The sequence below is a fragment of the Moschus berezovskii genome, chromosome 16 (assembly GCF_049115385.1).
Source record: "Moschus berezovskii isolate FMDL1 chromosome 16, NW_MosBer_1.0, whole genome shotgun sequence".
NCBI lineage: Eukaryota > Metazoa > Chordata > Mammalia > Artiodactyla > Moschidae > Moschus > Moschus berezovskii.
Genome location: NC_142475.1, coordinates 53,618,133 through 53,644,824, shown reverse-complemented (window position 1 = coordinate 53,644,824; position 26,692 = coordinate 53,618,133). Strand labels below are relative to the sequence as shown.

At 45.4% G+C, this 26,692-nt stretch overlaps 1 protein-coding gene across 29 annotated transcripts in view; it reads right to left on the bottom strand.

The window, feature by feature from the left end:
* The window catches only part of PTK2 (protein tyrosine kinase 2), a 198,530-nt gene that overhangs the window by 107,807 nt on the left and 64,031 nt on the right, over nt 1-26,692 (bottom strand). For 28 of the 29 annotated variants that reach the window (XM_055431796.2, XM_088844838.1, XM_088844834.1 and 25 more), the window contains 2 exons: nt 23,360-23,586; nt 12,422-12,588 (listed from right to left, as the gene is read on the bottom strand). In XM_055431796.2, the coding sequence (XP_055287771.1) occupies nt 12,422-12,588; nt 23,360-23,554 (362 nt within the window). In that variant the 5' untranslated portion in view covers nt 23,555-23,586. Of the gene's footprint in view, nt 1-12,421; nt 12,589-23,359; nt 23,587-26,692 lie in introns of those variants that run through there. The other variant, XM_055431805.2, reaches the window with a different exon arrangement.

Genomic DNA, 26,692 nt, shown 5'->3' with positions numbered 1-26,692 from the left:
CAGCTGGCCACTCTGGTCATCTTCTTTAATGAAGTGTCTGTTAAAGGGAAGTCCTGCACATCGCTGAGAAGAGGGAAATGGATCTCTTTTGTCCATTGCTTCCACTGAGCTGTCTGTCCCACCCTACCCCACTGATTTGCAGGTATTCTTTACAAATTTTGGATGTGAGGCCTTTGTTAGACTTAGTGAAGATACATCCTCTCCCACTCTATGGCTTGCCTTTCACTATTTTAATGATACTTTTAAAAACTTATTTTTAAAATCTTCTAATTTTAATGGTATCTTTTGTTTTTATGCAGTCCTACTTATCTTCTTCTTTTTAGTAAATTCTTTCAGTGTTTTGTTTATAAAATATTTGCTTACACAAAAGTTATAGAGTTTTTTTTTTTTTTCTAAAAATTTCGTAAATTGATCTTTTAAAATTGTACTAAGCTCATGAGGAAAAGAACGCAAAGGAGTCGATACAATTCTTTTGGTTCAGTTAAGGGTGGCTCAATGCAAGGTACACATACACAAGTTTTGCTGAGATTTTCAAGGATCTATCTTATTAAAATATACAACTGTCAAACAATAAAGTTCCATTGTACTTTGAATCTCAAAAGGAGTTCAATAACCTTCTGCAGACATTCTCATTGGAGAGCTGTTGACAGAAGCAGAATAATTTCATTTTGAGTTTAGCACTTAGCAGGCACCTTATAGGCACCATTTCTCTTAATTGACATAATAATCAGAGAACAAGAGCGTAATTTTTCACATTCAGCAGAGCAGGAGAACAACACTCAGCAAGAATAAGCAGTAAGCAGCCAGTTTCCAGGCTGGAAGCACCAGGAACAACAGGCTGCAGGAGGCTTTGGTATTAACACTGCCCCATTTTAATGATTAAAGAAAGAAAAAAAAAAACTGGCAGCCTGTTCTGGCCTGCTAAACATTTGGCAGCCTGGCTACACGTCCAGGCTCTTAACATCATCCGGCCGATGATGATGATGATATCAAATAACGTTCAGGGACTACTCGGGATGTCACAGAAGTCATGACAAGCATTTTCACCAAATGACCTCTTTTCATCAGCAACGACCCCCAGGAGAAGCAGAAAGAAAGCTCTGCATCAAGACCACCTGCACCTGAGTTCTGGCTCCACCCCTTGCTCGCTCTCTGCCATCACTTCTCTGCGCCTCAATTTCCTCACCTGACTCTTTGCAACCCCATGGACTATACACAGCCCATGGAATTCTCCAGGCCATGGAGTGGGCAGCCGTTCCCTTCTCCAGAGGATCTGCCCGACCCAGGGATCGAACAGCAGTCTCCTGCATTGCAGGTGGATGGATCCTTTACCAACTGAGCCGTCAGGGAAGTCCTCATCAGGACGCTGGGAGAAGTGAAAGGGCTGTCACTGCACACATCACAGCCGTCTTGACGGCTGATCCAATGTATCATCCGCTACTCAACAAATATTTCAGCACCAGTCATCTACAGATGCAATTACAGAGTCTGGGAAGACACTGGTGAATAAAACAGGCAGGAAGTACCAGCCTTCAGAAAATTTCTATTTTTGTGGTGGCAGCCAGACAGCAGATACGTGAAGTATCTCTGAGGTGGTAATGTGATAGAGACAAAACAAGCAAGGTAAGGGGAGCGACAGATGATGAAGCAACATTCTGTAAAGGGAGCCAGGGAAGCAGGCTGACTCAGAACACCTGAACGCAGATCTAAAGGAGGACAGGAAGGAATCAGGGCAGTAACGTGCAGGAAGAAAACAAGTAAACGCTCTGTGGCCAGAGGGAGCCTGGAGGAATGCAGCCGCAGCCCCTGTGAGTAAAAGGGCTTCAGGGAGGGGGGAACAGAGGCGGGCAGGCCACACAGGACCCTGCTCGTCACAATCCAGGGCTCGTCCTGGTGGGAAAGGGGGTCCAGGGTCACTGTGGCCAGAGCAGTAACAGCACAGTCCTGGCGCCCAGCCAGGCTGGGCCGTGAAGAGCAGACACCAGGGCCACAAGGAGGCCAGGAAGGGACTGGTAATAGTGACCAGGTGCCCAGTTCACCCCGTCTTCCTCGATGGGAGAGAACAGACTTTGAGGACATTCGGTAATAGCCAAGGTCCCACGGCTGTTAACAGGTGAGCCCTGGGATTCCACTGCAGCAGAAACACGCCTGAAGGCCCAGAGGCAGCATGAACCTAAGAGAAGACACCTATGCTTAGAACAGAGAGGAGTGTACGTGGGTTGGGTCTTGCTTGTGGGGTTGGGCAAGGTCTCTAGACTGTGATTGGGTTTCGTGTTCCCTGCTTCAACCCACTACAATCTAGCATTTCCTCCCTCACAGCCCTACTGAAACTCCACTCAAGTCTCCGAGTTCAATTCCAGTCCAGTCACCTCGCCGCAGCCCTTAAACCTCACACCTGGCGCCCACAGCATCCCGGCCCAGCCGCGCCGGCATCCCCTCTCCCTTCTCCTCCAGGAAACTCGCCATTTTCCTCATAGTGAAACTTCCGCTACTATTCTAAGAGCCTGGCTGTGTCCTGATAAACATTTCCACATCTCTGCTCTAGGCCACTCCATGACTTCTGAACAGTGGCTAACTACACCATGCCCCAGATAAAACCATCCTTTCACTTCTGCTTCCAAGTAATTGCTGTTGTTCAGTCACTTAAGTCGTGTCTGATTCTTTGCAACCCCATGAACGACAGCACGCCAGGCTTCCCTGTCCTTCACTATCTCCCATAGTTTGCTCAGACTCAAGTCCATTGAGTCGATGATGCCATCCAACCACCTCATCCTCTGTCGCCTAAGCTGATACATTACCATTAACGCTGCCAACACCTAACTTCCTCAGTCTTATCTCCAACTGTGAGCACCAAGATACCCACAAGTTCACCAAGATACCCATTAGTTCACTAATGAACTAATGATGGGGAGGAGTAGGAAATGTTTTTGAAAGTTGAGTTGGATGAATATTCAGATAACCCTGATACTGAGAAGGCTCAGCTAGTCAGACTGTGTGTAGTGAAATAAACAAAAGTACAATTTCAGGAAACTACACAGATGACCCTCGGAAACAGTGGGGTGTGGACAGCTCTTCATACACAGACTTCCGATTTTAAAAGCCTAGAAGGAAGGCTAGAAATAGAAATTCACCATTTGGCAAAAATTACAGTAATAAACACTGCAAAAAAGAATCATCAATGATGTTGAGCGGGCGAAAATACAATGAGAGAGAAACTGCACAGTCTCTGTATTTCCCCAGAAGATATTACTTAATTACAAAGAGGGGGAAAAACCATCTTATAGCAGAGAAACCTGGCCACTACCTTCAATCAAATGACCCAAGTTAAAGCCACCAGTAAAACGAATCACATCATCAGCAAAGACTTACTGATAAAATGCTAAGTGAAAACAGCAGCTTGACTGTGGTGCTCTTCCCCAAATGCTTAAGCTCAATACAGTCATGGGAAAAAAAAACAAACACCAAACACACCCAAACTGAAGAACACAGCATAACCACCAGCCAGTGTACTTCAAAAGGGCCAAGGTCATGACAAAGACAGCCTGAGGACCTGCCGCAGATCAGAGAAGACCCACGGCGGCAGGACACAGAGGCACACAGTGCTCTGAGTGGGATCCCAGGCTGGAAGATGGGCACCCTGGACCCTGATGACATCTGCGGATCAGTTAATACTACGGTAGCAATGCAAAGGTCCTAGTTTCAATAACTGAACTGTACTTAACCAAGGTTTTAACATTTAGGGGAGGAGGGCTGAAGGGTACATAGGATTTCTGTGTACTGTTTTTGCAACTTTTTGATAATACATTGAGAATAAAAATAAATTCTCACAAACTTAAGACTGACTGTCCTGTAGCTGCGTTAACTAAATACCCACCAGAGCCAGTTTTAAACCAGCCTGGTCAACAAACATCAGCTTTTTGTAGCCACAGACCAGCCAGAAATCTGTTCATTTTTGTGCTGTGTCTGGTGCAGAAGTATCCAGTAAACATTTAATTAATCAATCAGCAAATTTGGAAGTCCATCCTGTTTTTTAAAAAGGTGTCACTTCCAAACTTGTCAGAATGTGCCTCTATTTACTGTCTTACTAATTTAAATACTCTAAAGAACTCTTGCTGAATTCAGTGTCATAACGAAAGACTAGCCTTTCAATTTAAGGTATATGCACAGATGATGTCATTTCAAGATAAAACAGAAACCATCAAAATACAACCTGAAACTTCCTCTGCTATCATTAGTCATTTTCTTTTGTCATCTATGAAAAAAGGATACCTTTCCTCTAAATAAAAGACTTTTTTTTCCTCATGCAAAAGGTCTGAAAAAAGAATCCTCTCTCTGCAGATCAAGGAGCTGTTCAACGGCCGTGAAGAGGGGAATGTGAACCACATCTGATAACAAAGAAAAGGACTTTCTTTTTCACTCGTTGCCGAGCGAAGCCCCGCAGTTCTCTCTCAAAGGCCAACAGAGCCTCCTCTCAGGCCTGGCTCTCAAAGCCCTGAATCCCACACCAAAAGGACCAGGCCATTGATATCTGATTAACCTGATCAGGAGTCAGACCACTTCGTGTAAGTGCTTTCAGAACACCAAAATTTAGCTAGCTAGAATTTAATTATCTAGGTACAAAACTTTGAAGTTTAAATCTGTTTGAGGTAAGCTCCCAAAACTGCATGGCACTTTTGGCTACATGACAAACTAGGAAGGGCATTGTATCCGAACTTCTCTGGCTGACTCCATAGCATAGCAAACACCACCAACTCAACCGGGATCTCCCAGGACCCCGGGCACAGGTGAGCACACTGGGAAGGAAGCAGGGTGTGTGCAGCGCAGGAGCTGTGGGCTCTGCCGCAGACCTGAGGCTCCGCACAGGCTCCTGAAGGCCCTCACAAGGCTGGAGGCTGGGCGCGCTCCCCGCAGAAGCCCTGGACTGACCATCTCCTCCTGACCCTGTATCTACATATCCCATATTGTCTCACCCACCTCATGTGTTCCCAACAATATTCTTTTACGTTTATTTTGCTTTTTACTTGTATGTGATGCTGTATGTCATCCTCTGGGACTTACTTTTTGTTTTTTAACTGAGGTAAAATTCACATAAAAAGCAACCATTTCAGGGAATTCCCTGGCAGCCCAGAGGTTAGGACTCGGGCCTTTCACTGCGAGGGTCCAGGTTCAATCCCTGGTCGGGGAACTAAGCTCTCACAGGCCACATGGCATCCGTAACTCCCACCAAATGCAGCCATTTTAAACTGTGCAATTCAACAGTATTTATTTGCATCCACAACACTGCCCCAGGACTGCCTTTTGTCACACACTGTCACCTGGCTAAGTTTCATCCAGAGTTCCAAGTCTCAATGCTTCCCTCCTTCTGACTCGTCCAACATTCCACTTAGAATATTCTGTCACTGGCTACTGCATGAACATCCTTGCGTCTCCAGCCTAGTATAGAAACTCAAGTCTCTCGAGGACAGAACCTGAAGTCCACTTCAGCAGGACCGAGGCCATGTAATGCGGAGGCAGGCAAGATCTTGAATTGTGAAGAGCGCGGCCACGCACAGCCCTGAGCATGCAGCTGTGGTGCCTGATGCTACTCTGCACCCACTTTCAGGCAACGGTTACTGGCCCCGCTCAGCCATCGGTCAGTGCTTCAGTGGACCCCTGCCCAGGTGACCAACAGTCAGTTAGTGACTGTTAGTGGTCCCTCTCAGCCTTTGGTTGGTACTACGTGGCCCCTTCCCAGGTGACCAACGGTCAGTGAGAGACCTCGAGAGGCCCCGCTCAGCCACTGGTCAGTGCTTCAGTGGGCCCCTGCCCAGGTGACCAAAGGTCAGTGAGCTACCATTAGTGGTCCCGCTCAGCCATTGGTCAGCACCAGACGGTGAGCCAGGGGTCCAGGGAACAGGCCACGGGCTGTGTCCTGCAGGACTCCAGAGCCCTCGTCAAGGACACCCACTGGCCGGGCCCAGGCCTTGAGGTGGCAGAGACCCTCTCCCCCATCCCTGCCTCTGCGACCTAATGGTAGCAGCAGCCAGCACAGCATGTAGTCTGCAGGACCTGACCCTCCCTGCCTGTTTGGGTGGACTGAGGGCCTGAGGGTCCTTTGGGTCCTGGGCATCTGGCTCCCCCAGTGATGACAGCTGGGCAGGGTGTGGGGACCTGGCCCTTTCTTGTCAGAACAGAGAATACCATTCGTTTGGTGGAGATTCACAGGAACATCGTTACCTGGCCATGACCTGACCTTAGGAACAAAGGTTCTAACACCTAGCAGTTTGCAACGGCTAGCCCTGCCCCTCCCTCACCTTTCCTAGAAAACAGCTTTGCTGAAAGCTCTCATAGAGCTTGGGGTTTTAAAGGCTCGAGCCACCCATCTCCTTGTATCGCCCTCAATACGCTTTTCTCTGCTCCAAACTCTGACGTTTCAGTTTGTTTGGCTTCACAGTGTGTTGGGCACCCAGACTGGTGTTTCAGTAACATTATCAGATCCTTAATCTTTCCCGCTATTAATACTGTTGGACAACTTAATAATACTTTTTGTCAACCAGACAGTGTAGACGGTATCTACTGGTCTAGATTCATACCTCCCTAAGAACTAAGGAGGGCTTCCCTGGTGGCTCAGAGGTTAAAGCGTCTGCCTCCAATGCGGGAGACCCGGGTTCGATCCCTGGGTCGGGAAGATCCCCTGGAGAAGGAAACGGTAACCCACTCTAGTATTCTTACCTGGAGAATCCCATGGACGGAGAAGCCCGGTAGGCTACAGTCCACGGGGTCGCAAAGAGTCGGACACGACTGAGCGACGGAACGGAATGGAACGGAAGAACTAAGGAAGCTGACAGTGTCTTCCTGTGATGACAGGTCAAACCTGTCTACCCTTTTATGAGAATACCTTCATGTTTCTTGCCCATTTGTTAAGGAATTTACAATCCTTATATTGATCAGCAGAACTCCTGACACCATCTTCTGTCAATTACATGAGTTGCAACTTGTTTCTGCATTTTTCCTTTTGGCCACACCTCATAACTTGTGGGATCTTAGTTCCGTGACCAGGGATTGAACTCGGACCCTTGGCCGTAAAAGGAGCTAAACCACCGGACCACTGAGGAATTGTCCTTTCTGCACTTTCTAAAAATACATCTTTTGATATACAGAATGCTTTCATCTCATAAAGGGCAAATTTGTTATTCTCGTCTTTTAAGAGTGAACATTTTTGGGGTATTAAGAAAATCTTCCTGCTCCACAGCCAAAGATACACTCACTATATGTTCCATTAAAGACATATTCACTATATGTTTCATTAAACTTTTTTTAAAAACTTGATCCACCTCAGGTGGATTTCTGTATATTGTTCAAGGTAGGATCGAACTCTGCTGTTCCTCTTCCTATGAGGGCAGCCATATATGAAACCAGCCCTTCCCTTCCCCAATGACATGTCATGACAACTCTGTCGGGCCACCCTGCCTGAGACAGTTACTACCAAATGTGTGCTGCAGGTACAGTACAGAGGTACTTGAAGAAGTGAAGACTCAATTAAACAAGCTTAGATCTCAGGTTTACTTAACAATATGAATAGATGCTACAGCAGACAGTGTGAAACAGAAAAATCTACGCTCGAAACCTCATAGGAGTAGAAATTAATAGAGTTATTCTGATGAGTCCTGGCACTTTCGCTTCAGTGTTCCCTCCTACTCAGAACTAAAGCCAGAGCTGCAGCTGCCCTCATGGACTGAGAGAGGGGACCTCCATGTTCTGTTTCCCGTAGTCACACACCTGACACAGGCAGGGAGAAGACAGAGCTGGTGCACGAAGCCAGTTTCTACTCTGCCACCCATTTAAGCTGTGTGACCATGGGCAGGTTATCAGGCCTCGCACACAACGTCTGACACCCAATAAGCAGCAAGCTAATACGAGAAGACTGTGACTAAGTAGTGCTATTCGGTCCCTAGTTGATAATTTCATTATCACTGATTCAACTTCCACTCCCACTGTGTTTTACCGGGTGCCTACTTTATCCCAGGCATGAGCAGAACCCAGCAGTACAGCAGTGAATGCAATGGAGGCCCCGAGGGAGAAGGACTGCCCCAGGCAGGCAGTGGGCTCTGCAGACGGAAAGGCTGGAGAAGGCCCTGGGAGGTGACAGAGGAGCATCTGCCCTAACGAGGGGAGGCCCAGCCGTGCCAGGAACAGGAGAAGGGCACACACAGCAGGTGAGCACCGCATTCAAAGGCACTAGCGACAAGCCTCCTGGCCTGTCCAAGAGCCAGTGTGGCCAAGGCTGAGCAAGAAAAAAGCTGGAAAAGATAAAGGCAGAGAGAGAAATGAAACAAGAGCTATTCTGTTCAACAAGAAGGCAACAGAGAAGAGACCTTTCAATGAGACCCCAACCTGAGTACCTAGGAAAACGGAAACTTCAAAGAGACCACAGCTGCTCAAGTGAAGGTAGGGGAGCAGGAGGTGGAGAAAAGACCAAGAGGTAACCACAAACTTGGGAGTGAGCTCCAGGTGCGTGGGGGCCGGGGGAGGGCGCGGAGGGTAGCTCCTAGAAGGATCTGAGCGGGAATGGTTTACACATTTCTTTGGATGTTTACATTTTAAAAGATTTGTTCGCAAGTTCTGTGAGCTCAACTTTATAACGTATCTCAGTATAGCTGCTTCTCGCTCCTCCAAGTACTACTCTCCTGGTCCATCATCTTCTGTGACTTTTTCTTGGGTTATTGTAGTATCCCGTCCATTGGTTTCCTGAGTTTATCCAAGTAAAGTGTGAATTTAACGCCAAAGGCAGGTCTAGGGAGGCTAGGAAGAGGTCAGTGGAGCAGCCCCAAATATCAAGGTCAGCAGGAGAAGACAGTGATGGTCAGTGAAGCAGGAGGTAAACCTTCACCAGGAGAGAGTCTGGTATCCAGGAGGCTGAGTGAAGAAAGCACGCTTGGTATCCACAGGGGCTTAGTTCCAGAACCCCCCAGACACCGAGATCCCGAAATGCTCATGTAAAATGGTAGAGTCTGTGCAGGAAAGCTGGCACAACTTTGCACAAACTCTCCCACACTGAGAGCATCAGGATTATTTATAATGCAACATACAATGTAAATGCTATGTAACCAGTTGCTGGCACAGCAAGTTCAAGTTTTGCTTTTTGGAACTCTCTGGAATCCGCCCTCCCCCACCGCCACCCACACACCCAGAATTTTGGATCTGTAGTTGGTTGAAGCCTGGTTCCCTGGCTGCGGAACCAGGGAACCCATAGACACTGAGGGGCGGCTATACTTAGACAAGAGTAAGTGACTGGCTGTAGCCAGGAGGTTCTGCAGAGGGCAGACTGGACAGTGAAGGGGCAGACCCCATCAAAGCCAGGCCGTCAGGAGGCTGGGCCTTTTTCTTTGAACCATAAATTACTTAGAAACATGTTTTTAAGTTGCTTAATATACAGTTATGTGCAGGATCCTGTATTTCTACCTTAGAGAAAACAGTTAAATACATGACTTAAAAACTACTGTTTACTTACTATTGTTTGTGTTCTTCCCTTTAATTATTAGAAAGGTAAGTCTTATTCCTTTAAGGCTAGTTCTGCTTTATATATTTTGAGGAATTTATAAGTTTAAGAGCTACGTCTATTTCTATACTTACTAGATTCTTGGTGAAATGAGCCTTTTACTGTTATGGGTTGCCCTCTACATCCATAATATAGCTTGTTTGCCTGAAAATTTATTTCACAGGGTGTTAACAGCACAATACTGATCTTTTTTTCCTGGTTATTATTTGCCTGGTATATTTATACTCAAGTTTTATGTGAGTTTTTCAAATTGAAAGTCAGGACTCATTAGAAGGCAGGAAAATTCTTTTCACTATTCATTTATTAATTTATTTTACTAACGTAGAACAAAACAGAACATTGCAGAGAAAACCTTTAGACCTTAGCGTAAATAATAACGCTGAGTAGAGTTTGGTGAAATGTGTAGATTCAGGACATATAAACAGCTCTGAGATACACACACAGCTATATATGTGTGCTAACTCTCACAGTAAAATACATTATTTCCTCCAAGTCAAAGAAAACTGAATGTCACTGTTCTGGATACGTCCTGTGAACAGCAGACAGCTTGATCTTATGTTTTAATCCACTCTAGTAACCTCTGACAGTCATTCACTGTTAGCATCTGTGGTTTTTATTCCTCTTGCTTCCCCACGCTTCTTCTCTGTTTCTTTCCTTCTTTTTGATCCCTGCATTTCTCTAATACCTACTTGCCCAAAGACCATTTCAATTGTACTTCTAATGCTGGAGCTATTACCCTCATATTTAGCTGACAAAGCTTTATGCTATCGCCCCTGTTCCAACCTGCACCCAGTACTGAACTCAACTTTTTTTTAGTATTAAAACCTGTTACCACTAGCGTTCCTTCATGAAGCCAGTGCTCACTGCCGCCTGTTCTTGAGGTAATTTAACCATGCAGACAAACACAGACTGCCAGTTACACTTCCTCACCACTGTGAGCATCAATGATGCTGTGAGCAGTCTAATTTTTCTGCTTGTGTTTGACAGCCTTTCACTTTCTTTTGTACACACTATTTTGCTATAATCTGCCAAAGTATGCATTTAGATTTACCCAGTTAGAGATTGTTCTGTTAATCCTACAGATCACATTATTCCCACTGAGATGGGCACGTTTATTTTAAAAACTATCATACTGTGAAGTCAGATAGCTAAATCCAAATAGAAACTGTGCCACAACTATGTGAATGCAACTTAAATCCATTTTGTTGTGCCTCTGTCTTCATCTAAAAAATAAGGATAACAAGTCTTTACCTCCTCGGGTTTGGGTAAATGAAATACAGAGTTTACGAATTATAAACAGCACACAGCTGGCACAGTGCCTGGCTCCTAACAGCCACTCGATGGTGACAACATAGCAATGTCATCATCTTTACCACCCCTCATTTGAGGAGGGTCACTCAAGTGTTCCTTACTTATGAGGATCCAGGCTCCCACTAAATAAAACAGTGCCTACATCCTTTTTATTAAGGTTAAATAAGTTGGCTTAAAAGAATGAAAACAAAGCTTATATACCCAGGGATCTGCACTCAACAATTTACTGATCACTAAGACTACTGGGCTTCCCTTGTGGCTCAGCTGGTAAAAAAGCTGCCCACAATGCAGGAGACCTGGGTTCGATTCCTGGGTTGGGAAGATCCCCTGGAGAAGGGAAAGGCTACCCACTCCAGTATCCTAGCCTGGAGAATTCCACGGACTGTATAGTCCCTGGGGTCACAAAGAGTCGGACACGACTGAGTGACTTTCACTCACTTTTCAAGACTACTGCTATAATGAAGGCTGTCTCTGACATGTCTCATAAACTCAGGTTAACAATTGTTTTAATTAAAGATACCGAGAGATACTTTCAGGTAACTTTTAGATATTCTTAGTTTGTAAACACTTGTTTAATTAACTGACCAAATAGATGGAGGTCAAATCTTTTTCAGCCATTGTTGAAAAGTAACCAAACTATATTCTTACAGACTATTTTGTTAGGTCAGTTTCAACTACTTGACAAATCTGAACATTATATTTCTCTGATAAGCTGTAATTGGGATAGTATTTTTATTCAACTAAAGATTTACTCACCTAAACATGTTTGTTTTTCTTTTTAAACGTCTAATCTTCTCTATTTAGATCCTTGAAGTGAAAGTTACTTACATCTGAATGCCCTCTTTATGCTACAATCATCTTTATTTCCTCAGCATTATCTATAGAAACAGGGGCTCCTGTGGAAGAGCTCCCTTATACTTCTCTCAAACGTTAAGTGTTTTAGGTGTACACTTTCCTACAAACACCAGGGTTTACTTAAAAGTGAAAAAAAATTATTAGGAGAGAACCAGGGAAAGGATAATTATAGGGACTTCTTTTATTTCACCTGGAATGATTTTAGTTTCATTAAAGTCAGTATGACTTCACTGATCACTTCCAGCATCAATGCTGTATGTGAACATCACACAGATGCCGACTCTTTTAGGTGAGCTGCGATCACTGGGCGTGACAAAGTGAGCTCTGCAGCACGTTAATACGGTACGGTGTGTCACCTCCAGGCACGAAAGGACGCCAGCAGCACAGGAAGGAAAAGCACTAGGACTCAGGAAGTGCTCAGAGCAGAGGCTGGACAGAGCAGCACTGGCAAGAGAAGGGTGAGGAGCAAAAGACCGTCACAGAAGAATGAAGCAATCAGAGGCTCAAGCAAGCCCACGTCAGGGGTGCCCGAAGACAGGCTACACCGAAGTGCAGAGGAGAGCGCTGGTTAACAAGTACTGGCCACTCCTATGTGTCCAGGAGTCCCAGTGACCATCAGCGAGAAAATTACACACAGATAATCACCCTCTCGTGTGTGTTTCTAGTATGCAAAACAAATCATGCCCGAGTCACCCCCGAGTAGGTTTGTGATCTTACTTCCACTCCTCTGGCGGGTGGGCAAGCTCATACTTCTCCCTCACACTGGAGACACCCATATCCAAATGGAGCCAGTGGACCTCCTCTGACCGCAGGCGACTCAGGCGGAATCCGTAGCAGGACACGTGCTTCACTTTGTGGCTGTCCACTATCTTCTGAATGATGCCCTAAAACACACCCCCCAGAAAGGGCTGTTACCAACAAAAGCTGCACGCCACAAAGTAATGCAATGTTCATTGCTCTCAGTGAATCATCAGAAACCTTTGGTAAAAAAAGAATCAATTTAAATAAATCACTTAATTTTACTTAGGAATCTTTTTTCACAAACAGTATTTTTATGAACAAAGTAAAGTGTTTTTAAAACCACAAGAAGAGGCACTGCCCCTTTCTTTACTGATTTCTGCAGCTCCACCACTGCATCACCCCAACTCATCCGCCCACATGGGCCACCCCTTGGGGAGCTTCCTAAGAATGAGACCTGGGGAGGGTTATACTTTCTAAAACAACAGTATTGCTGAGAACAAGTTGCAACCTTAGTATCATTAAAAAAAAAAAAAATACACATTTAGGACTACATAATTAAAGTCATGTTTCTGATAATATTGATGACATATAAGAGCTACCTCAGGTTGGGCCTAACCATCTGCTCTCTACTGGTTAATATACAGCAATACCCAAGAGCCCCAAACCTAACACTTCCAACACGTGTGTCCATGAGCTCAGAGGAGATGAGGACAACTCTGAAGGAGGGCATCAGGGAAGGCTCCCTAGAGAAGGTGGCATTCATCCCGAGCTGTGGCAAGGTGCCCTCAGAGGCGTGGCTGTCATGTGTACACGTCTGTAAGTGGGCAGCACACACGGGAAGACCCGTTTGGGAATACAATGGAAACCACACACCGTCCTTCCATGAGGGCGTGTGAATCACAGTCCACTGCACTCTTCTCAATCTTTTAGGCCATTAATAAGTTTTCTTAAATGATGTGGATATTAACATGAAAATGTCTATTAATAAAGAAAAATCAGTACTGTCTACTAGAGAAAGCACTGGTTTATAACAGTTACCAATTAACTGATACCAATACAACTTACAATGTAAAAGTTCTGCACACACTAGTATTTCTTTTCTGTGACACAATGCTGTTGATAAAACAATTAAGGGTGTTCCCAACCCTACCCCAAAGAAGAGATAAACAATAACGTGTACTGTATACAAAACTGTCAGGGACCCAGTGAGTCCACACCGTAGGCAGGGTGTGCGCCATGCTCCTGCGCCTGCCGACCACCTTCGTGGACTCCTCAGTCCCCCGCACAAGGCTGTGTGTGCAGCCCAGGAGTGGCGGGGGGAAGACGGAGACAGAGCACAAGTGACACCAGAGAGAAAGGGCCCGGTGGGAAGAGCCACCAGCAGCTTCAGGAAGAAGGTGAACTCTCACTGGGTCTACAGCCTACAGAACTCAGGCAGGGGGACTGAAAGTGAAAATCGCATCCAACTCCTTGCGACTCCATGGACAATACGTTCCAAGGAATCTCCAAGCCATGATACTGGAGTGGGTAGCCTATCCCTTCTCCAGGGGATCTTCCCGACCCAGGAATCGAACCGGGGGCTCCTGCATTGCGGGCGGATTCTTTACCAGCTGAGCTGAGGGAGGGGGGACTGGGATGAGCATAAAGCATCCCTCTGGCTTCTGGATTCAGGGCCACTGTGAATTCAGTGCAAGCTGAGCACTCCCAGAGGGCATTCTGCAGGGCGTTGGGGGAACTGGGAGGCGAGAACCCAGATCCAGTCCCGAGCTCGCCTGCAAATCTGTGCTCTAGGGTGTGAGCTCTGCCTATGGGAAGGGACATCTTTTTCTGCTAATTCTCTGAAAGGCGACTTGTGCAGCTTCTCCTTGCCAACATCCAAATCCCTGGGCTGCAAAGGACAGGAGCTGGCGCCTCTTTCAAGCTCCCAGAAAAGCTCCTTTGTCTCCCGCTGCTGTTCTGCCAGCTCACTACCGAGGGCACACAGGCTCTTGTCACCCGGCCGCCCCCTCGACTCCACGTCCCCCAGCAGCAACAGCTGCAGAGCAGTCCTGCTCCTGCGAGGGCTCCGCACCATACCGGCGCCTCTCGTCCTGTCGCCATGCTCCTGGTCAGGCGATCCCGCCATGGCCAGATGCAGGGTGTAAGGCAGGGAGAAAAACCATTCCTTACACTCGTGCTTGCCATCGACACCCCAGGAGGAACCCCACCTTCTCTGGGTACCTGCCCTGGTGACCTCTCGCACAGGTTTCCCTCATGTCTCTGACTCGTGGGCACACACTGGAGCCCACCTGCAGAGAAGCGGTGTAAATTACAGGGATTTGGTGCAAAAAATGTGGTGCTGACTAGGGGCGAAGGTAGGTTCCTAGTCTTGAGGTCTTAATGGAATAGACAGTATTTCCATCAGTTCACTTGATCACACTGCCAGAAGACACAAGGATAATTTCGAGTCTGGGTTTGTGTAACCAGAGTCCCCAAACTGTAGTATCTGGTACGTAAACCTGATCCTACAGTCAGCAACTTCACTCTCTACTAAAAAAAAAAAAAAAAAGCAATAAACAGACATTTCCTTTTATTTCACTTTTCGCTTTCCGTTATGCTTCCATATTGATTTTGGTTCTACTCCTCATTCTCCAGGACCCTTAGAAATGTCACTTCTCATTCCATAGGGACAGCAGCCAAGACTGTGAGTATAGGAGGTACTTAAATATTTGATGCTGAATGCACATAAGTACTCAGTAACAAGTAATTCTGAGAATCAACTATTCAGTCTGGATAAGTGAACAAACAACTTGAGAGCTAAATACTCAAACACTACCACATCCACAAAACACACACATACGTCAGTATATGTGTGCATGATTTGTGGAATGCGTATCTTTAGAAAAGGGACTGTCTCCAGAGCACTAACAGGATGAGGGCTTTCAATATGCCACTCATGGGACCCAAATTAAATTCCTCATCCTGGCTTTAAAGGCTCATGGTAAACCAGTCCTACAATACACAAAACAATACTTAGCTACTCTGTAACCTCTGTTGACTCATTTATATCACAGCCCAGGCCTTGGAAACACATAAGTTTTCCTGACTGAATTCTCACGTGAGATATTCACAGGAAAGGGTTCTTCCCAAACTTGAAAATAAAAGAAGCCAGTGTCTGCATGGTGCTCACGTCTCATCATGAACACAGCAATTCAGCCATTTTACTGCTGGGGAAGGGTTATTTTCTTTTGTAGCTTCCCTGTTTTGGGGCAAAATGGGGATGGAAGTGCAGGTAATCCTGCCACAAGCACCTTCCAGCTGTCGTCACATACATGGACAAGTGCGGCTCAGACACAGATGTGCAGGGTCAAGAGCTACTGGCAGTGTGACATTTTGATAAGGACAGCCAAACTGCAAACCAACAAAACTATACCAACTGCAACTGACATTACAGACTGTCCTTGCCTTGATCTTACGCCAACACTGGATCTTAAAATGTTTATCAATTCATCTGTCAATGGACATCTAGGTTGCTTCCATGTTCAGCTATTGTAAATAGTGCTGCAGTGAACAATGGGATATATGTGTCTTTTTCCATTTTGGTTTCCTCAGGATTACATGCCTAGGAGTGGGATTGCTGGGTCATATGGTGGTTTTATTCCTAGTTTTATAAGGAATCTCCACACCGTCTTCCATAGTGACTGTATCAATTTACATTCCCACCAAATGTGCAAGAGCATTCCCTTTTCTCCACACCCTCTCCAACATTTACTGTTTGTAGACTTTTTGATGATGGCCATTCTGACCGGTGTAAGGTGATACCTCATTGTGGTTTTGAATTGCATTTCTCTGACAATGAGTGATGTTGAGTATCTTTTCATGTGTTTGTTAGCCATCTGTATGTCTTCTTTGGAGAAATGTCTGTTTAGTTCTTCTTGCCACTTTTTGATTGGGCTGTTTTTCTAGCATTGAGTTATATGCGCATTTTGGAAATCAATCCTTTGTCAGTTGTTTCATTTGCTATTATTTCCTCCCATTCTGAGGGCTGTCTTTTCACCTTGCTTATAGTTTCCTTTGCTGTGCAAAAGCTTTTAAGTTTAATCAGGTCCCACTTGTTTACTTTTGTTTTTATTTCTGTTACTATAGAAAGTGGGTCATATAAAAAAGAATGCATTTGAGTCAGTTCTGATGAGGCAGATGAACCTAGAACCTATTACACAGAGTGAAGTGAGTCAGAAAGATAAATACCATATTCTAACGCCATATACAGAATCTAGAAAAATGGCACTGAAGAACTTCTTACAGGGCAGCAATGGAGAAATGCAGCAATGTTCTTACAGGTGCAGAGAACAGACTTGGGGAGAGGGGAGGAGAGGGTGAGATGCATGGGGGGAGTCATAGGGACATGACCGCATCTAAGATCGACAGCCAACGGGGATTTGCTGTGTGGCTCGGGAAACTCAAACGGGGCTCTGTGTCAGCCGAGAGGGGTGGGAAGGGGGAAGAAATGGAGGGAGCTTCAAAAGGGAGGGGATATATGTATACCGACAGCTGATTCATGTTGAGGTTTGACAGAAAACGGCAAAATTCTGTAAAGCAATTATCCTTCGATAAAAAAAGAAAAAGAAAAAAGAAATTCAGGAAGGCAAGGGTGTAGTGTGAAGATGAGAGAAGAGACGGATTCTGCCAGAGAAGCAAGAGAAAAGAGAAATGCCAGGAACACATTCTAGAAAAATCACTCTGGCTCTTGAGAGGAGAACTAGCTAAAAAATAAAGTTAAGGACACCTAATAAAAATAACTGCAGTATTTTAAGGGGAAAAAGTGGCGGTTTGAATAAGGGGACTAGACACAAAAATGGATAGAAATAAATGTATTTTAAAAATACTTTGTAGGTAGAATAACCAAGATTTGGTGACCTGGAAAAGATATCCAATATGAGGATAAAAGAAAAGGAGATTAATGCATTTCGCCTCAGATAGCGAAATAGATGTTTATGTCATTCAGTGAAACAAAAACTCATGTGAAGGCGGTTTTGAAACAGGACAGCAAAATGACAAGTACATTTCAATGGATTTTAGATTCAGCTTTTTAGAATAACCAAGTAGAAATGCCCAGGAAGCACTTGGTTATATGGGTCTGGAGTTCAGAAAAGTATGTTAATCGATTAATCACAGGGTAGGATCAGTATACTCTTATTAATAGGTTAAAAATCAGGGCATTTCTAGTCACTCATTCATTTAGTAAGTATCCACTGATAGCTACTTGGTCTGAACATTCTTGCAGATTTGGGGTTATGAGGAAGGTAGACACAGTATCCATCCTTATGAGATTTGGAAATTGGAAACAGAAGGTAGGAACCAACGGCAGTGGTACCTGAAGCTATAACCATTTCAGTAAGTGGACTGAATTTGGTAGTGTATAATCAGCAAATAGCATTATTATTTTTAACCACCATTTCCTTCAAACATATTCTGTAAAATTTCCCTTTTATTTTTTTTCTTTTACAACAGTGAACATCTTTGCTAGGTCCTGTGGCTTTTAATCATTTCCATTTATATAAGGAATTACACTTCTTTAAGTCATATATGGAGACTTTTTCTGTAATTCTGTAAGTGTATTGTATTATGAATCTAACCTAAACAGTGTCTGCTTCTTATAACAAATGACACTAAGAGAGACAAAAGAGAACACTGAAAAACTTTAAAAAAAAAAGTTTATCAATTTGATGGACCAAGACTGGGGGGGGCGGTTGCTGTTAAAATTTAAATTTCTACGGTTACTAACTAGTGAGATGAAGCTGTCATTCTGTTTGTTTCTGGAAGTTGCTTGGTTCAATCTGGCCACTTATCATTTAGACAGCACTCTGAAAGGAAGTGACCTTCTCCTTCCTTGGGTGGAGAGCACTCATGCAACTCTGCCCTTCACTGCCATTTACTCATGATGTGTGCCCCTGCCCTATTCATTCAGTGATCACCTAGAGAGCTAGGTGATCTGGTCTGGGGCCAGGAATGCAACGATGGCAGGATGCGATCAAGAGCTGAGCAGGAGAAGGACATGACAATGAACAATGCAGCAGAGAATTTGTCTGTGAAGAAGGTGAGGCAGGGGACAAGAGAAAAGGGATATCTGATACGTCCAGCTATCTCCTCACAGATAACGTGCAGCATTTCGCTGTTTATTAGAGGAGATATCTGAGGCCATGAGCATAATTCTCAACACTGTCCATCTCATCATTCCTATGAACGGCCAAGTCCACCCATCAGGGCTGGCGTGTCTTTTCTTATGTCCAGGGGTCACTGTTCCCAGTGCGCTCTCCTTCAGACACTTTTCACATTCCGGAAACCAACAGGTTCCTACCATCTTCTCTGACCACACCCGTACAGGTCGGAACCCATCATCATTCAGTTACCAAAACAAGATGCAGAAAGCCAGCCCTGCTCTGGAGAAGGCAGCGCATCTCCTGTCCTTGGTCCAGCAGCAGACGCAGGGCCCTCCTAACGGTCCTCAGGACAAAGCAGGCACTTCTGTTTCCATGATCGACAGTCATCCTCGGTTCCTCACTGCTGCCGTAACAAACGGCCACAAACTCAAGGACACAAGTGTGTGACTGTCCAGTTGATCACAAGTCTGAAGTGGCTATCACTGAACCAAGACAAGGCATCAATAAGGATGTGCTGTGTTCTGGAAGGTCCGGGACACGTGACAAGGAGCCAATCCCGTAGGTCCCAGGGGGCCACAGAACAACGGGGAGCTCGTGGGGGTTTTGAGCAGATTACTGACAAGAAGACTGGCACGTGAGAGAAAGAGACAGGAAGCAGGAAGTAAAAGGGGGGTGGTGCCAGGACCGAAGGCCACAAGGTACAGTGGGAGAGGAGCAGGCGGGGGCTCCTGGAGGGCTGGCGTGCTCACTCCAGAGAGGAAGGTGTGGAAGGCTCCGAGTTGAGGGATGATGTGCTCTGGCTCTCATGTGAACAGGACGGCTCAGGTGGCCGGGCTGTGAACAGACAGGGCAGGGACAACGGGGAAGGCGCATATCAGTCAGGAGACCGCAGGGCTCCAAGAAAGGTGTGCAGGGGAGGCCCTGGGAGGTGTGGGTTCCAGGTATGTATAAAGACAACATGGACAGGACAAGCTAACATACTGGAAGCTGCTAAGTCACTTCAGTCGTGTCCGACTCTGTGCGACCCCATAGACGGAAGCCCACCAAAAAGCTGTAAAAGATGCTGCAAGGGGCCTACTTACCTAAAAGAAGGGGAAACCCTTCATCTGAAGCACTGGATGGTTCTTCTGGAGGAAGAAAAGTGAAGACAGAGAAGAGAGGCAGAGATACACTTGTGGGAGCGTTAGGTCTTCAACTGAAGATGAGACCAACCAGAACGGGGTACCATGTGGACTAAGCAGAACACGGGATGGAACCACGGCCAGTGTGAGGACTTACAAAGACCTAAGAGACCACAGGGGCTCGCAGGTGGGGCCTGGGCCAGCCTCTGGTATTCACAGGACTTCCTTCTGGGTCCACAGCTCTTCGCGCTCCAATATGTCACTTACTTGAGTTTGCAAAGACAGCCTGCAGAATGAACTTTCCACGTCCTTCCTGCTCTCACAGACACCTTCATCCTGCATGTTGGAGGCTGACACTCTACCTGGTTTAGACTTCAGAGGTACAAGGTGCTTCCCCCAGGGCCTCTGAAGACCCTATCTCAGTGCTACCCTGCATCTGGCATCGCTGATAACAGTCTCATGTTAAACACCGCCATTCTTCCTAAGCAGGAGACTTCTCTGGTAGAATCTGGATCTTCTCCATACACTAACCTTGGCTCTTCTGCACTGACCCCAAACTTATCTCCAGAGCTGCCTGGAACATGGCACCGAAACTAGGCTATGATCAAGGGAAGTAATGTCTGTGACCATGGGCTACTGATTACTCGGGCAAGACACACTAGCCTGTACCCCTGTTTAGGAATCACGACTGGATTTACGAATCGCACCTGATGTTGGTGGCACGTGGCCACAGGGTGAGGCTGGTTACGGAGATGGAGCATGCCTGTGTGCCCATCTCACAGATCCCACCTCCTCACACCCAGGCGCTGCACATGTGGCTGGTGACGGCCAGGAGTGTCAAGGCCACGAGGCCCAGGCCTGGATGTCCGGAGCCCTTCAATGAGCACGGTTCTCCTACTGTGGCTGCTCTGCACACTCCACCTATTCACAGCGGAGGCCTGTGAATCCTGTCAGCAACCACTATACTATTAGTGTGTGATTAGCACATATATGTAATAGAGGAGTAAGATGTGTTAAAGAACTGAAAACCTCTGTAATGAATTATAACAAGAATCCTGCGTTTTCCTGGTAAAAGGAACCTGAGAGGTATTGGTTCTGCTGAGTGAAGCAGCCTCTCAGATAACCACTGTCTGCAGAGCACAGCTGTCCAGCAGGGACATGACGCAGGCCACGCACACCATTCAAAAACGTCTAACAGCCACATTACAAAACTGTAAAAAGGTACGAGGGGCTTTAACGTTAATGATACATTTCCTTCAACCTCGTATGCCAAGAACAAAACGAACGGATTACTGATGCACTATCTGACAGCCTTTTCACACTAAATCTCTGAGATCTAGGCTTTGCCTTTACTTTGTTGTTGTTCAGTCGCTAAGTTGTGTCCAACTCTCTGTTACCCCATGGATTGCAGCTCACCCCAAGGACTGCAGCACGCCAGGCTCCCCGTCCTTCACTACCTCCCGGAGCTTGCACAGACTCATGGCCACTGAGTCAGTGATGCTATCTAACCATCTCATCCTCTGCCGCCTCCTTCTCCTCCTGCCTTCAATCTTTCCCAGCATCAGGGGCTTTTTCTACTGAGTCAGCTCTTCACATCAGGTGGCCAAAGTATTGGAGTTTCAGCTTCAGTCCTTTCCAATACATTTAGAAAACATCAAGTCAGACTGGCTACACTCAAGTATTCAGTAGTGGCATACAGCTACCACATCAGGCAGTGCAGCAACAGGGTCTGAGACTCAATCTAATTACTAAGCAACTCGAGATAACGATAGGTTATCTCCTTTCAGAAAATGGTTGGCCTTTAGATCCATCTTAATTTACATGAAAATCCTGCATTTTCAGATTTTACAGCACTAGATGAAAGTGGGTTATGAGTAATTCCCACCTGCCATCATTGATCCAGTATCATGTGGATTTCATGCTATTTCTGGGGATGGTTGGGGTCAATCCATGCCAATCGAGGTTTCTCTGCCTCATGCTGAAAATCAATCACCAACTGCTAAGACTTGCTAAATTCTAAACACTGATCAATTACTGTTAAGTAGAACAACTTGCTCTTTGGCCGCACAGATTTGTTAATATTAATCTTCATAGAAGTCTGAGAAATATGTTCTCATAACGTATGTGTTTCTATCTGATTTAAATTTTTCTTCACAATACGAATGTTTTGATGCTGGTGAGGTTCTAACACTGGCTAACAGCCGACACATGCCCAGTGATCACTGCTTCTTTCCACAGTATGAATCCTCTCACATGCAGCACGTACGATATTAAAACCACAGTACATCTGTCACGGAGCCTTCCCAAAGTGAAACTCCTGACACAAGAAACTCAACATCTCCTAAATGTCTTGGGAAATTCATAACCTTTGAAAGGCCCCCCCTCCTGCACAAATACTCTGAAGTCTATTAAGGTTGATGCAATGGTTTAAAGAATTTCCTCTCTTGTGGCTGAAATTTATACAACTACAACATACCCTAAGAGCCTTCCCATAAACGTTACATTTACAAGGTTTCCTCTCTCCAGAGATTGCATTTATAAGGTTAAATATGAAACAGAGTTATGGATAAACTAGAAAAAGTCTGCAAGTGTCGTAAAAAGTTTGTGAAAAGAGACTATTTCAAGTACAGCACATGGATAGATACTAACACGTATTTCAATCCTAAGTGAATGACTCTCCTTTTAATAATCCATTTGAATAGTCAGTATTACAGTATCACAGAGGTAACAATATTACATATAATTTATATGTAATATACAGCCTTAAGTCTATGTTCTACCACTTCCTTTACTGTGCTTAAAAATAGTTAAGGCATGTAAGCTAATGAGTAGTAAATTAATCTCATTATAATAAAAGGGAAGGAGTATATCTGATGGATGCTTGTCCTCCTTAAAGATGAATATGGACTAAGCCGAGGAGCCACAGAGAGGAGGGGCTTCCACAACACTTGATCAAATAAACATCCTGACAGTTTACATTCCGAACTAGGTTTTCTGAGATTCTGGCGCTCACTCCTTCCTCTCAGCAACCTCTGCCTACGCAGTGCTGCCCCCACAACTCGTCACCACCCACTCTCACCAGCACCCGGTGGAAGCCCGTCCAGCGACTCCCACGTTCACACGCAGTGACGCCCCATGGGCCCAGCCACTGGGGCCCCGGGAAGTGCCATCTCCACCACACTGAGGTTAAGGCCCCCCGAGGCCCCACCCACAACAGACTGGAGGCTATCCAGGCAGGAGCTTTCACACCCCCAGAACCTCGTGAGGCGTGTGTATACAGGAGACATTTGTTTTTTAAGAATCTGTCCTGTCTGGAATCGTGCAAACAGATTCAAAACTACACTTTCTAGAAAACAATTTATTTCCACAGAATTACAGGCTATTTTAATTGTTTTGTTTCCTTATGTACTTCAAGAATTTTCTTCTAAAAAACAGGAAAGAAAAACAAGTCAATGGCATTATATATGATGCAGTTATTTTTCTAAGAAATTTTACATAAATTAAAACTCTAGTCAGTCCCATATTAACTCAGTAAATACTACAGAGAAAAGCTAGCATCGCTGATATATTGGAATAGCAATTATTACCCGGCCTTTTCAGTGTGTGTCATTAGCATTTACCCTAAACACACACTGAGGGTGAATCATACTCACCCTGACGTCGGTCGCATCTCCATGCCTGATAATACTGGCCCAAGTCGTTGGCTCACTGTTGCTTTCAAAATAATGAAAGACCTTTAATACTCGCTCCATGGCCCCAGGAGAACGCTCCACACCGGTTCCCAGGTGAGTCTTGGTACTTGAACTCGGTGTGTGATTCAAGTTTGGGTCAAGGTAAGCAGCTGCCATTCTTTTGCTAGATGCTAGGTATCGGTCATATTCTGGAAAAGAACATAAGCTTTTTCAGTGTACAATATTTGAAATCTACTGGTTAAAACATATTTTACTGATACACTAACATAACAACACTGTTCTTTGTTCTCTCCCTATGATGTGCTGCATGCAGGGGAGCCTGAGGAGACCTGAGACCTATACCCGGACAATCACTCTTTCCCACCACCAGCCCCCTCCCACCACCCCCACCCCCTCCACCCAGAGCAGCACCTGATTCACAGCTGCATAATAAATATTTGTTAAATTACTAGAAGGCTGGGAACCCTATTTCGCCTTTGTTCAAAACTTGCTGTTATCTATAAACAATGTAACTTAACACCACCACCCCCTTTAAATCACAGACTTTAAATTTGTCAGAAATATCTCATAGGAAAGCAAAATGTGTTAATATTACTGCCTATTTTCAAAATCCTTTATTTTAGTGATCTCTTTTGCTCCCCAAATTAGACAGTAAGGACGAATAAATATAGTATCAATTGCTTCCTGAAAAGAAATATTCCATCTTTGGAGTGGTCAGAAGAAATGAAACACTAGTGATAAAAAGTCACTACAGCTGACCCTTTAAAAAGGCAAGTTTGAACTGCCCAGGTCCACTTATATGCAGATCTTTTTCAATAGTAAATAAATACTACAGACCTATACAATCCCTGGTTGACTGAGTCCCCAGAAGTGGAACCACAGGTACAGAGGAGCCCTCACACAGGGGGCTGAGCACAAGTTACACGTGGACTGTCCCTGCATGAGGGCTGGCATCCTTACCCTACGCTGCTCCCAGGTCAGCAAGATGCGTGATAGGGAGCATGTCAGGGAGGTGCTAAACCAGAAACAACGCACGATCCAGATACCCCTGTGGCCAAAACTCAATGGCAAAATCCTTCATAAACCTCTAAAAAGTAGGTCTAAACCTTTTTTAGAGGATAAACTTGTGATGTCACCATGATAGAAGCTGCTTTCCGTGACAGAATGTGGTTCTGCTTTATTGATTCGAGCTTTGACTTGCTTGTCAAAATGCCATTTGTGCTGCTGCTGCTAAGTCACTTCAGTCATGTCCGACTCTGTGTGACCCCACAGACGGAAGCCCACCAGGCTCCCCCATCCCTGGGATTCTCCAGGCAATTGTACTATGAACTCTCAAACTGGCCAGCACCTCCACCTTATCAAGCCTTCCTTGACCTTTCTGGACAGTCCCATGTGCAAGTCTGCTAACCACCACCTAACCCTAGTGGTGGTGTTCCTATCTGTCTTCCTGCAGGTTTGAGGATTCAGAGAGCCTGGCACAAAACCGTGGGTCGGTCAATCTGTGGGACGGTGTCCACGACAGAAAGAAAAGTCCTAAGTGCTGCTCTCTGCTATACTGACTCCTCTGCTTCCAAACAATTAAGAGAATTCTCTGCTGTTTGTGTGGTTCTCTACTTGGTTTTTGGCCTATGGCTGAAGATGTACAATTGGGGCTGCCAACTCTCTGTCTCTAAGTGAGAAGAGCCTTCACTCTCCTTCACCAGAGAGGTGGGTTCCAACTGGAGTTTGTAGCTGCAGACCGCTGCCATCTGTGGCTGGCTGCATTTTTTAGAACTTTTCAAGATTAACCAGTTACAGACACCTGCTACTCACACACACTATAGAATATCTTTTTCAAAAAACTATCAAAGAAGAGGAAATGAAAAGGTTTTTCAAGTTGGCTTACTTGTGTAATTTAGACCCGCTGTTCAAACCATCAGTGGTAAGTGACCAGCTTTGTTTTCATTTCCAACCTGTCACAAACCAATACTTTGTAAAATACAATGGGGAGGAATTTCTAGAAAAATGAAATTTAAAAGTAGAAGACACACAAAAGCCAAGCACAAAACTTCTATCATTAGTGTCAATGAACATAAAACTACCATCACGTTGCTATGGTTTCCAGATGCCTGTGCCAGACTCTGCCCTTACTTGGTCCCACACTGTGGGCAGTCCCAGCACAGCCCCAGTCTGTGGGCCACTGCCAGCCGAGTCCCTGCTCAGGCACCAGGCTGCCTGGGGCAGCGAGAGGCCAGCACCCGCTGGACTAGGAAACAGGAAAGCGGACGGTCTGTCAGTGGCGGCTGCCGACCTTCCAGCTTCAGGACTCCCTTTCACTCACACGCTAACTTCTTTCTTGGGAGAAGCAAGGCAAACCCAAGGCAGATAGGAGTGAGGACACAGGAGCTGACAAGCCTTGGCACTGACCCCGAGTCTCACTGCACAATCCAATATTAGTGCTCTGTAAGACAGCACATAAGAAAAAGGAAGAAAAGTACTAGGACCACAACAAGAATCTTACTCCAGAGCTGCCTTGCTTATATTCACTGTACATACTAAGATCCCACCAAGAGAGTAATCTCAGTAAGCTTGTGATGAGCTGGCCCTTTAATAAAACTGGAGATGCTTGCCAAATCATGAGAAGCGAAGAACGCAAATTGATACAGCTAAATTTTTTTAAAAATTAAAGACATCAACTAGTTTGAAGAGTTTTAAGAATTTGATAATAACCTTAAAGTAAATCTTTAAACAACCTAGACAAGTGTGAAAGTTTCCTCTGTAATTTTGTTCTTTCACCCATGATTTGGGTTTATTTTCTCATAAAATGACTGATCTGGGTATCCTAAATGTCCCACAGTGATTTTACTAGACAGAGAAGCTAACATTACTTAAATGTTTGATACTGTAACATGGAAGGATATATATGAAACTCCAATACTTTGGCCACCTGATGTGAAGAACTGACTCATTGGAAAAGACCCTGATGCTGAGAGATTGAAGGCAGGAGGAGAAGGGGACGACAGAGGATGAGATGGTTGGACGGCATCACCGACTCAATGGACATGAGTTTGAGCAAGTTCTGGGAGTTAGGAGTTGGTGATGGACAGGGAAACCTGGCGTGCTGCAGTCCATGGGGTCACAAAGAGTCGGACACGACTGAGCACCTGAACTGAACTGAACTTGATATTATAATGTCAGTGTGCTGCTGCTAAGTCACTTCAGTTGTGTCCAACTCTGTGTGACCCCACAGACGGAAGCCCACCAGGCTCCCCCATCCCTGGGATTCTCCAGGCAAGAACACTGGAGTGGGTTGCC